Source organism: Spermophilus citellus (assembly GCF_964194105.1).
Source record: "Spermophilus citellus genome assembly, chromosome: 2".
Taxonomy (NCBI): domain Eukaryota; kingdom Metazoa; phylum Chordata; class Mammalia; order Rodentia; family Sciuridae; genus Spermophilus; species Spermophilus citellus.
In genome coordinates this window covers 151028729-151040391 of record NC_138183.1, presented here as the reverse complement: position 1 = coordinate 151040391, position 11663 = coordinate 151028729, and the positions used below count along the sequence as shown (strand labels likewise).

General features: G+C 49.4%; 2 protein-coding genes across 7 annotated transcripts; one reads left to right on the top strand and one right to left on the bottom strand.

Moving 5' to 3' along the window:
* The first annotated feature begins 71 nt into the window (after positions 1 to 71).
* On the top strand, positions 72 to 2866 carry TRAPPC4 (trafficking protein particle complex subunit 4). 2 transcript variants are annotated; one of them, XM_081271292.1, is made up of 5 exons: positions 72 to 212; positions 525 to 699; positions 1443 to 1546; positions 2168 to 2294; positions 2531 to 2866. In XM_081271292.1, exons 2-5 carry the CDS (start codon positions 575 to 577, stop codon positions 2607 to 2609), a joined length of 435 nt encoding a protein of 144 aa, XP_081127418.1. In that variant the 5' UTR covers positions 72 to 212; positions 525 to 574; the 3' UTR covers positions 2610 to 2866. The 2 variants fall into 2 exon arrangements, with proteins under 2 accessions (XP_081127418.1, XP_081127417.1); XM_081271291.1 differs by having other exon boundaries at positions 191 to 370.
* An 843-nt stretch (positions 2867 to 3709) lies between these two features.
* On the bottom strand, positions 3710 to 9885 carry SLC37A4 (solute carrier family 37 member 4). Of its 5 annotated transcripts, none has more exons than XM_081271194.1 (10): positions 9750 to 9885; positions 8025 to 8363; positions 6977 to 7209; positions 6431 to 6674; positions 5784 to 5942; positions 5460 to 5545; positions 4853 to 4966; positions 4598 to 4663; positions 4102 to 4240; positions 3710 to 3994 (listed from the first exon to the last, which is right to left on the bottom strand). In XM_081271194.1, the coding sequence occupies exons 2-10, from the start codon at positions 8170 to 8172 to the stop codon at positions 3828 to 3830; spliced, it is 1356 nt and encodes a 451-aa protein (XP_081127320.1). In that variant the 5' UTR covers positions 8173 to 8363; positions 9750 to 9885; the 3' UTR covers positions 3710 to 3827. The 5 variants fall into 5 exon arrangements, with proteins under 5 accessions (XP_081127320.1, XP_081127321.1, XP_081127319.1 ...); XM_081271195.1 differs by lacking the exon at positions 9750 to 9885 and adding an exon at positions 9155 to 9731 and having other exon boundaries at positions 8025 to 8190; XM_081271193.1 differs by lacking the exon at positions 9750 to 9885 and adding an exon at positions 9155 to 9730.
* Positions 9886 to 11663: the final 1778 nt, after the last annotated feature.

Sequence of the window (11663 nt, the reverse complement as noted above, 5' to 3'; positions counted from 1 at the left end):
GCTATCCAGACACCGAGAAGCACAGCAGTACTGCTAGGCCCAGGCGTGTAGCCCAGAGTGCGCAAGCGCCGCAAGTAGCAAGCTGAGGGTTAGGAGGAGAAAGCTGGTGCTGGCCGGAGCAGGTGCTGTTTCGGCAGTTCCGGGGCGGGACTTCGACAAGTAACCGGACCCAATTTTTAAGAGGCAGAGGCTGCAATGGCGATTTTTAGCGTGTATGTGGTGAATAAAGCTGGTGGCCTCATTTACCAGTTGGATAACTACGCGCCCCGGGCAGAGGCTGAGAAAACGTTCAGTTACCCGCTGGATCTGCTGCTCAAGCTACATGACGAGCGTGTGCTGGTTGCCTTCGGACAGCGCGATGGCATCCGGGGTGGGCTAGTCGCGGGCTGCGGGGGCGGGGCCCGGTTCTCTGGAAATGGGCAGGTGTGGAGATGCGGGATGGGGTTTGGGGTGCGCCTGGGCCCCTGGGCCCTGGTGGGATCCCTGGCTTGGAGCTTCGCTGACGCTTAGCCTCAACTCTGCAGTGGGCCACGCAGTGCTGGCCATCAATGGCATAGACGTGAACGGCAAGTTCATGGGCGACGGGAAAGAGGTGCTGGAGTATCTGGGTAACCCTGCTAATTACCCGGTGTCCATTCGGTTCGGTCGGCCCCGCCTCACCTCCAATGAGAAACTTATGCTGGCCTCCATGTTCCACTCGTAAGTTACCTCAACCTTTCCTAGTGGGTTGGCCTGCATCTAGCTGTACACTGGCTGGTGTAATGTGGTTCTGTAGGCACTTCTGGGCAGCAGTGCTAATCTTTCTATACCTCCTCATAAGTTACAGGTTCTTGTGTTATGAAAAGGAAACTGATCCAGTATGTGTAGGTTTTAGATAATATAGTGATGTGACCTTGCCTAAGTCAGTTTCTCTTTTGTAAGCCTGTTTCCTCATCTGTAAGGCAATTGAATTAAATTACCTTTAAAAATCTTGCTCTCAGCTGTATGAAATGAGCTGACTTGGGCCTACCCACCAGCTAAGCAAGTATGCACATATTCCCCAGTGTTTCTTTTACCCACAGTTTTCAATGTGTTTATAGTACAATATGTAATGTAAGTTGGGCATGGTGCACATGCTTGTGTGCACTATGCTGCTAGGGAGGCTGAGGCAAGAAGATTGCAAGTTCCAGACCAGCCTCAGCAACTTGGTGATGTCCTGTCTCAAAAATAAAAAAGGACTGGGAGTGTTGTTCAGTGGAGAACACCCCTGGGTTAAGTCCCCAGTGTGAGCAAGGAAACAATAAAATATTCGCAGAAGACAAATTAACTTAAAAGAAATTTTGACACTGCTGCCAGGCACTTCTCCTGAGCTGTAAAGTGAACTCCTCAGCATATAAAGTTTGAGAAGCACTCCTCCCTCACAGCCTTGGGGGGATTCCCAACTTTGCCTCCTTTGCATATAGGCTTTTTGCTATTGGCTCCCAGCTGTCTCCCGAACAGGGAAGCTCAGGCATTGAGATGCTGGAGACAGACACTTTCAAACTGCACTGCTTCCAGACACTAACAGGTATGTGTCTCCAGATAGTCCAGTCGGATAGATGGGACAGGCAGGGCCAAGGGATTGATCAAAGACAGCTTTGGTAAGCAAGGATAAGGGTGGTGTTCAGTTTTCCGGGGACAGTGGTACACATACATCTATGTATTAGTTTTGAGAATCCAAAGCCAATATGTAATCTGAGGCTTATTTTGTTTACATCATCTGGCATGCTCAGCCCTGGTTCAGATAAATCACCTGAATGTCATGTTACACCCATTTTGGAAGGTGTATTGTCCCAAAATTAAATATAAAAATCAAATGACAATGGTCTTTGGATCCTGCCATTCCTTCACTCACTTAATACAGTTTGTCCTCCGCATGACATTGTTTCTCTAGAAGGATTCCAAGACTGGAAGGAAGTGGCAGAACTTGACCTCAAATCTTGGTCTCTCATTTACCTGGTGACATAATAAAGTCACATTCTCTGGTCCCTTCTATAGATGCACAATTTTGCCTTTTCTGCTTTTTGTGGCAACAACGATAAAATGGGCTTGTGACAGTAGTTTATAAAAATTGAAAGTGCTGTAAAAATATAGAATGATGATTACTATGTTCTCTACCCTTGGGTAACCATTCCTGGTTTCTCTCCAGGGATCAAGTTTGTGGTGCTGGCAGATCCTAGGCAAGCTGGAATAGATTCTCTTCTTCGAAAAATTTATGAAATTTACTCAGATTTTGCACTCAAGAATCCATTCTACTCCCTGGAAATGCCCATCAGGTAAGTGGCCTCACTCGCCAGATACTGGTCAAAGCCTTGCACTCTACCCAAAGTCTTTTGAAGTATAGCAGAATATTACTTTTAAATAAGACAACAGTAACTAGCCTTTTGAAAATCCAAGTTTTCCTTGGGTTCATGTCCTACAGGTAGCGTTTTCACTGATTCTGCTTCTATATCTGAAGTGGGGAAAGAGCTTCACAGTGTTTTCTTATTTGTGTTTCCTGGGTCTGACCTAGATGTGAGCTGTTTGACCAGAACCTGAAGCTAGCTTTGGAAGTGGCAGAGAAAGCTGGGACTTTTGGACCTGGGTCATAGATTAAATCTACAGTGGACTCCCAAATTCTGAGAGATCGTGCAGCATGGGTTCTATTGTTTCCACTCCATTGGAGATCCCAGCAGCCTTGTTAGTGTACTTGAAAATGGAAGGATACTGATATCTTGTCCTGATCCCTGAACTTTAATGGTATGCTTTCTTCTTTTCTGTAGATGTCATGGTCCTACTTCCCAACTCTCTACAGATTTATTTATGGAGGAAGTAGGCCCATGAATGCTATAATAAAACATTCCTTTGATCCAGTGTTTGCTGTCCTTGGTCTTGTGGGAAGGGTGAAAGGAGACAGAAATGGTAAAGGAATTCTGGGAAGTTGAAATACTATATTTTGGCAGAAATTAAAACATGTTGAATACAACACCTTGAATCATGAGCCCTAATTCTAGTCCCAGAACTATCAGTGAAACACTGTCATACTGTCCCCCTCCATCAAGGTATATAGCCTGCCTTCAACCACCAGCTTCATCTCTAAAATGATTATTAAATTACACAGTGTTCCAACTGAAGGCATCAGACACATCAGCTTAATGGTATCCATCTGTGCTTCAGCATTCCCACTCCAAGGAAATTAACATCTTTCCCTTTGGGATGGAAAGAGCACATACTGATGAGTAATTTTCCAAGGAAAACCATCTCTAGCTTTATTATTAGCCCTTTTGAAAGAATGAGTTAACTCTTTAGTATCAAATCTAGTTTTAATCTACAAGTCACCTTCTCATTCCATCCATACCCTGTACTGTACTCAAGCTGTTGATGAGAATGGTGGCCTTCTCTCTTCCACTGGGGACTTGAGGTATTGGTAATAGCTACTGCCCACTGCTGAGAGGCCTTAGGGCAGAGAAGTCACAGGTTATTGGTGCCTTGCAGCTGCAGGGAATAGGTAGGTGGGAATAGGTAGGATAGGGCCCAGGAGAAGAAGAAGGGTACAGTACATACCCTGACTGCAGGAGTTTCCTATTCCTCTGAAAGCAGGAAATAGGAGCTAAGGAGTCCAAGAACAAAGGTTATCTTTAAATAGAGCTTAGGATGAGGAACAGGGACCTCATTAGCTACTGATAACTTCCAGTGCCACCTGAGTGAGAGAAGGCGCTGAAACAGAACATCAAAGCTTGAGTGCTAGCCAGAGGGAACACTTCCTTTCTGCACCCCACTGTGTGCAAAGGGAGACCGTAGGTGAGAGGGTACTCCAGAGCCTGCAGTCTTCACTCAGCCTTCTTGGGCACTCGGCCCATCTTGGTGCGGATGTTTCGGAGCAGGAAGAACACAGCTGTGCTGGCTGTACAAATCATTTCAGCTACCCAGAAGGCTGTGCTCCAGTTGTAGTGCTTGGCAATGGTGCTGAATGGTAGCCCAGCCAGAAAGCCGCCCACTGTCAGAGAGGAGGGAAAAGCCTGTGGGCTGCCTCCTGTCTCTAGCAGGCCTGTGTGCAAGGCACAGCAGGGGCAAGGCAGATATATTCTAGAAGGTATCACTTACCATTGGCCATGAGTCCCACAATAGCATGAGAGGTGCCACACAAATTGGGAGGGGCACTCTCATTGGCTATGACTCCAAACAAAGCAATAGGACCATAAGAGGAGAAACCAAAAACAGCTCCCAACACCAGGATCCAGATCTGCAAGGGTAGAGTGGAGTGCATGAGTCAGAAAGCTGCCTAACTACCTGCCCACCCCTGCCAGAAGACAGACAAAATGCTTGACTCTCAGGAACAAGCAGTATGAAGGGTCAGTAAGTGACCCTCCTCACACACTCTCCAGTACAACTGATAATACAGAGCCAGAGTGACAAGATGCCATACTAAGCAAACCTAAGAGCTTAGGTGGGTAAAGGAAAGTGGAACAGAAGTCATCCCTCCAAGTTGGAATGCTGACTTTTTCAGAATTTATGCGAGCTAGATTGGTAAGGGGCAAGGCAGAGGGACAGGACAAAGGTGAGACAGACCAGGAGAAAAAAAACAGATATCTTAAGGCACCTCGTGCTCTGTAAAGCCTGTGAGCTCAGCAAGAGGGTGGAGAGCCGGAGTCCAGAAAGCAACATCCTAGAAGCAGAAGAAAACCAGGCCCAGAGTGGAGGAGGGGAACCAAAGTACAGAGGAGAACTGAGGTATAAACAGAACTGAAAATGAAAATCAGAAGCAGAGAAAGGGTTGGCCCCTGCTGGAGCCAGAGAGAGGGAGAGAGCTTTCTCTCCTTGTACCCTGGCTCCACCCATCTCTCCCCCCATTTACCTTGGGGGAGTCACTGGTCACTGTAACCCGGAAGAGGTACATTGACACTGTCATGCCAGCCATCATGAACAGCAACAGGCTGTGGCGAGGGTTCCCGTAGACAGATAGCCCTGCCTGTGGATACAGTCCCAGTGATGTCAGGCCCTCAAAGCAGGGCAGAGCACCCCCATCCTGGACTCTGACACAACAAGGCCTCTGCTGGCAGCTCTTTGGTAATACCATCACAGTTCTTGGCCTCAGGCAGCTCTGAGAGGCCCTAGGACTTGCTCATTTATGTTCTGAGGCCAAATTCCATCCCTTCCTCCACCGTTGGGCAGGCACAGGACACGTGCTGGGAAGCTGCACCCAGTCCACCCCTGCCCCCAGTTTTCCTGTAGCAGTGGAGAAGCCTATAGCTAGACTGAAAGAGATTCCAGTTCTCTGGTATCAATTAAAACCCTTTTCCCTTCAGCCTTATCTCCACATCCCTAGAGAAGGATAACCTGGAATCATTTTTACCCAACCCAAACCAGCATATGCCAGCCAGCCTGTATCCCAGGGCATCCTATCCCAGCCACACAGGGAAGACTCAAAAGGACCCTTCTTCCTGTCCCTTCTGCCCACTCACCTTTGCCATTGCCCTGTCTGACAGGTAGCCAGCTGCAATGCTGCCTACAAGGCCCCCAACCTCCAGAGCACTCACATAGGAGCTACCTATAGGGAGAGTTGTGGAAAAAGAGGGGTGGAAAGGTGTTAACACACTTATACTATAATGGCTTAACCCAGAGGGTACATAAAGAGCCCCTGAGGAGTTATCAACCATAGCTGCCAGAGTGGTGCCCAGCCTCAGGGAAAGAATAAAGAGGGTAAAGGCAAGTAGAGCCTAGATTTCCCGTCTTCTGCATTGGTTCCTGCTCCTGAATGCCCATCCCCATCCCAACGCTCATCTTACCCACAAGGGCGGACTGTCCTTTCTCCTGAATAAGGAAGAACTGGCCCCAGTCTGTACAGCAGGTCTTTACTCCAAACACCACAAGGTAGCCAGTGGAGAGCACCCACAGATAGGGGGATAGCAGCAGCTCCTGTAGGGTACTCTCCTCCTTCGAGGAGCCTAAAAATAGGAAGAAGCCAGGCCTCAGGCTCTGCTCCTGCTGTCTTGCCCCCACTGCACCACCACCACTCATTAACCAGCCACAGGAGCAGAGTCCATGGGCACCACAGAATTAGTGAATGGTATTCCCTTTAAGCCCCTGCTGTTCTGTCCCTGACTCTATTGCAAGTCTCAACAAATGAAAGAGAAACTGAGGATTGTGGCAGATGGAGGAAGGCACCCAAACCACTTAAACTGAGGATACTAACCAAGATAGGGAAAGCTGTGGTGTTGTGCAGAAGTACCAGAATTAATATGAGTTACAGTATCTGTTGACTCTGCCTCTCCGGGCAGAGTTTTTGTTATTCCTCACCAAACCTCCATTGCCACCCATTCCCTACTCCATTGGCTAGCACAGGATGAGGCCTAAGACTAGTCCTCACAAAGTTCTGCCAAGTGAATGGTGAATAAAGGTGCCCAGTGGTTGGCTTAGGTGGGTGCAGGCTCACCCTTCTTGCCCTTGGAGGGGGTAGGGTCCAGGTTACGGAGGCCAACATCAGCAGGTTCATTGTGGATGAGCAGGAGACAGAGGAAGGAGACAACCACACACAGTACCCCAGACAGGGCCAGTGTGCTGCGCCAACTGTAGCTCTGGGCGAGGATGGTTGCCAGGATAGGGCCCAGCCCTCCAGCCAGGTTCATGCTGGTTGACAGGATGGCCCACCAAGTGCCAAACTGAGATGGCTCAAACCACTGTGAGGCAGAGGAGGGCAGAATAGGTGCCTGACCTATAGCTCATGTTGATGGTGGGACTCAGGTGGGGCAGGCCCAGAAGCTCATATTACAGGGATGAGGGAGAGGGTGTTTCTGCTTGGCAGGGCCAATTCCTTCATCTGCCACCTGATCCCACCAATCTCCTAAAATATCTTGACAAGCAAGAGGAGCTGGCTGGGAACTCCTGAGGAATCTGCCATGGGTTAGGGGCAAAGGGGTGTTCCCATATGCTCTTTAGGATCCTGTATGCCAGTCCACTCAGGCTCAGTGGAAGCACTCACCTTCCGTAGGATCTTCCCACAAGGGGGCCAACCCAGCCCCTGTGCCAGGCCATTAAGGAACCAGAGTGCAGCAAAGACAGGTACTGTGGAGCTCCAGGAAAAGACTACGTTGACCAGGCCAACCAGGAGCAGCCCAGAGGAGAAGAGCCAGCGAGCACTCATCTGGTCGGACAGCACCCCACTCACAAACTTGCTGATGGCATAGGCTGCTGACTGGCTGCTGGTGATGAGCCCTGCAGCGGAGGGGAGCAGGGAGCAGGACACCTGGGGGGTTAGGGCAGAGCAGAGGCACAGGAGGGATGGAGGAAGGCATGGGGTCAGGTGTATAGAGGTGCCCAGCAGGGTGAGTCAGGTTCTTTCCCAGAGGAACAGGAGGAACTGCTCTGTGATGTTGACACTCAAGGAGACAGCTGTGTCTGCTACCTCTTCTGCCTGCCCAACCAATATCACTAGCCCCAGGCTGACCCATGACTTCTCAGCCTCTTGTAGAGTTCTAGCTGCAGCTGTCAGGGAACAAGAAGGAAGCATCTCCCCTCCCAGGGGTATGCATATGCCTGATTTCCCACCTGACCCAAATGCTAACCTAAGTCCTCTAGCAGTTGTGTTGCCCCACCTCTGAACACTGGGTGATGGGTTCAGGATTAGAGTCAGGAACCTTGCTACATGCCAGGCCACAGGAAATCACTGAGCCAACTTCCCAGTGCTCAGTATCAGTAGCCAGAACTCAAGCTGCAATCTCTGCATCCACACAGGTGTGGAAACCTTGCTTAGAACCCCCAAACACTCAAACAGTGCCTCTGAGGGCACATTTGGGTTACAGGCACTCATATACCAGATGGTCTGCCCTCTTCAGTCCTTTACCCACACTATGTACACAGACCTCAGAGTCCTTTCATCTGGCACATGCCCACTGCTCCCAGCCCTGCTGTGCAGAACACCCCCCCAACACACACACTCCATTCAAGCCTGTACATGTTGCACTGTCACTAATTATGTGCCCTGTTGGTTTTGTGTCCCCAGCCCACCACCCTGTCCTTCCAGGGCTCACCCAAATCATCCTTGTCCAGAGGGATCTCTTCCACCAATGATGGCATGACAAAGGAGAAGGTCTTGCGGTTGAAGTAGTACAGGCTGTAGCCCCCAAACATGGCTGAGAAGATCACAGTGCGGTAATAGCCATAGCTTTGGAGTGCCATGGTAGAAAAGAGCAGTCCCTGCAGGCCAGGACGCAGCCTCTTACCACAGCTCCTACTTGTAGCTCTCAGTGCTCAGATTTGCTGAGTTGGTTTTTTTCTGCTCCCTCCTCCACCCAGCCTCCTATGCTCCCTTTATAGCTGCCTTCTGGACAATCATTAAGCCTGAGGCGGCTCCTAGGGAACCCAGTGTCCTGAGGGAGACAAGAAAACAGATTACTGAGTCCCAAACTGACGGAGTGGGAGGGTCCCAGAGGGAGGCATGCCTGTGAGCCAACCCAGCACCCTGTGTCCTCAGAATTTCTGTCTTTCCCTCCTTTTCCTTGTCAGCTTGCCTGTGCAACCAGCTGTGATTAAAGGCTCAACCTAATTACTTTTGTCTGCAGGAACCCAAGGGAGTCAGGGGCAGGATGAACAGGGCCGCCCTCTCTACCCCTGCTCCCTCCGTCAGAATGGTTCAGTGAGGGCTTACTGGTTGCCAAGCACTGCAATAGGTGCTAGATTAGTTTCTGCTTTCTCTCTCTTCTCCTCCAATCAGACATACCCCCAAGAACCCCACTTTCAAGCCTTCTAGAGCAGACCTCACCCAATGCTTAGCAAACAATGGGGCCCAACTGTGTCCTAACACAATAGTCCCCCCCTTATCCTCAGGGGATACATTCCTAGACACTCCCCTCCCCTCTTTCTTAGACATATCTATGATAAAGTTTAATTTGTTAGATGCAGTAAGATATTAACAAAAATAAAACAATTCTAACAATATACTAGAATAAAAACTTAAAACTTATGAATCGTTTCTGAATTTTCCATTTAATATTTTCCCACTGCGGCTGACTTCAGTTAACTGCAAAATGAAAAGCAAGAGCATGGATAATAGGGAACTCCTGTAGTTGCAGAATTTCAAGCAGAAGAATCTCTCTAGTTCGCCCCACAGTGTCACGCAGAAAACCCCACCGAGGACTGAGGTCTTGTGGGTCCCCATTACCCTGCAACGTCAGTTCGGGCTTCCGTCTGGCTGGGATTTGCAGGGGATCTTAGCGGTCTGTGGGCGGAAAGATGCACCGCCAAGCTCCGGGGTGGGGTACTGGAGCGCCCTGCCTCCCGGGCAGGCAATGTGTCCCGGCTTTTCCGCTCAGCTAAGGCGGCTAGTGGAGCAGAAGGCGTGGGCGCGAGCTGAGCCGGCGGCCGCACGTAGTCTCCGGAGGCCCCTAGCTCTGGCAGTCAGAAGATCGGCCTGGCAGGGGCGCCAAGCGGCGAGGACGGGGAGGGCAGAGGCGGCGGGCTGTCGGCACCTGCCCAGCTCCAGTGTCCTCAAGCTACCCAGGACACCCGACTCCGGGGCTGGGAACCACCGGGCCGGGTGCAGCAGCAGGAGAGACTGACAGTATAAAGAGGACGCGCCAGCGTCTCGGCAGCCCCCAGACCCTGGAACTTTTCCCCACCCCGGAAGGGGCAGCCGCAGGAGCAACCCCGGGTTCTATCAAAAGTTAGGGTTCGCCAACAATGGGGACCCAAGAACGAAGATTCTCCCTCCCGCCCTGCCCTCAGGTGACGCTCTTCCCCAGCATACCGCCTCCTACCTGGACAGAGGCGGGAATCCGGCTAAAACGGGGCGGGGCCAGGCCAGCGAGCACTGCGCATGCGCGGCGGGTGGAGCGGGTCCACCTTCGGGTGCGAAGGAGGCTTTTGGTCTTAGTCACACGGATTAAGCTGCTCCTTGTACGGGGACAGCGCCTCTTAGGATTTGGGCATCGTATGTCCAATTCTAAATTGGTTACATTCAGTAAACCAGTTTCTAGTGAGTGCCTCCCACTACCAACACACGGGAATACCAATGTAATAATTATTGTTTCCTAGTTGCTCACAGTATGTATTACAAAGTCTTGTAGGAGCACTCGGTAAGAAGTTAATGCGACTTCAGCACAATTTGAAATTTTATCTTGTGGTCAGACAAGAGAGAGAACAACGTGGCCATAGTTTTCAAAGGAACAGACCCTGAGTAAACCATAAATTCTAATCCTGGGTCCTCTATATAATAACAGTGACCAAAGGCACTATCTGTGATTCCCATTTTTGGTGTTTTTTGTTGTTGTTGTTGTTGGTATTGTAGAGTAAACCCAGGGACGGGAGCTTTATCACTGAGCTAAATCACTAGCTTTTTAAATTTTGAGACCTGCAATCCTCCTGCCTCAACCTCCTAAATCTGTGGGATTACAGGCGTGGCCCACACGCCATGATTGTGATCCTGTTTCTTAACCAACCTCATAGTTCGTTGTGAGGACTTAACAGATGATATAGATGAGAGCTCAGAAAATTTAGGTAAGGGTTCTTCACAGCAGTGGCTTCCACCTGTTAAACCAAGTTCAAGACCAAGAGATTCCTGAAATAAAAGGTTTATGGTAGGGCTGGGGATGTGGCTCAAGCGGTAGCACGCTCGCCTGGCATGCGTGCGGCCCGGGTTCGATCCTCAGCACCACATACCAACAAAGATGTTGTGTCCGCCGAGAACTAAAAATAAATATTAAAAAAAATTCTCTCTTTCTCTCTCCTCTCTCACTCTCTCTTTAAAAAAAAAAGCTTTATGGTAGCCAGAAGAAAACTTCCATCCTGGGACAGTCACCAGCAGCAAGACTAGGTAGCACCTGGAAATATGTCTTCTGGATCTAAAAAGTCAGAGTATTTTATAATGAAAATTTGTGGGAAAGAAAGCTTAAATTGTTTGCATTGAATTTACATTGGCTATAGATATATTGGTTTATTGGCTATAAACAAAGTAGTCAATGTTTTAGGATAGTGTGTACAGTCAACAAAATGTGCCAGCTTAATGGTGGATCTCTGGGAATTTTGTTTGCTTAAGGTAGTGCAGATTGAAACCAGGGGCTAAGAGGCTGCTTTTTTTTTTTTTTTTTTTAATAGACAAGGTTTTGCTAAATTGCCCAGGTTGAACTCAAACTTGTTATCCTGCATTAGTCTCCCAAGTCACTGGAAGTAGCTGAAATTACGGGCTTGCACCACCTCTAGGAGTTTGGGGTTTTTAATGTTGTTGTTGTTATCAAGGATTGAACCCAGGGTCACTTAACCACTGAGCCACATCCCCAGCCCTTTTTTGTATTTTATTTAGAGACAGGGTCTCACTAAATTGAGGGCCTCGATAAATTGCTGAGGCTGGCTTTGAACTTGTGATCCTCCTGCCTCAGCCTCCCAAACCACGGGGATTATAGGCGTTCACTATTCCACTCTGGAAGTTTTTCTTTTGGGGGGATACTGGAGATGGAACTCAGAGGCACTCAACCACTGAGCCACATCCCCAGGCCTATTTTGCATTTTATTTAGAGATGGGTCTCACTGAGTTGCTTAGTGCCTCACTGTTGCTGAGGCTGGCTTTGAACTGGCGATCCTCCTGCCTCTGCCTCCTGGCCTGCTGGGATTACAAGTGTGCGACACTGTGCCCCGCCGTCTGGGAGTTTTGAGTCAAAGTTTCAACACTTATTCAG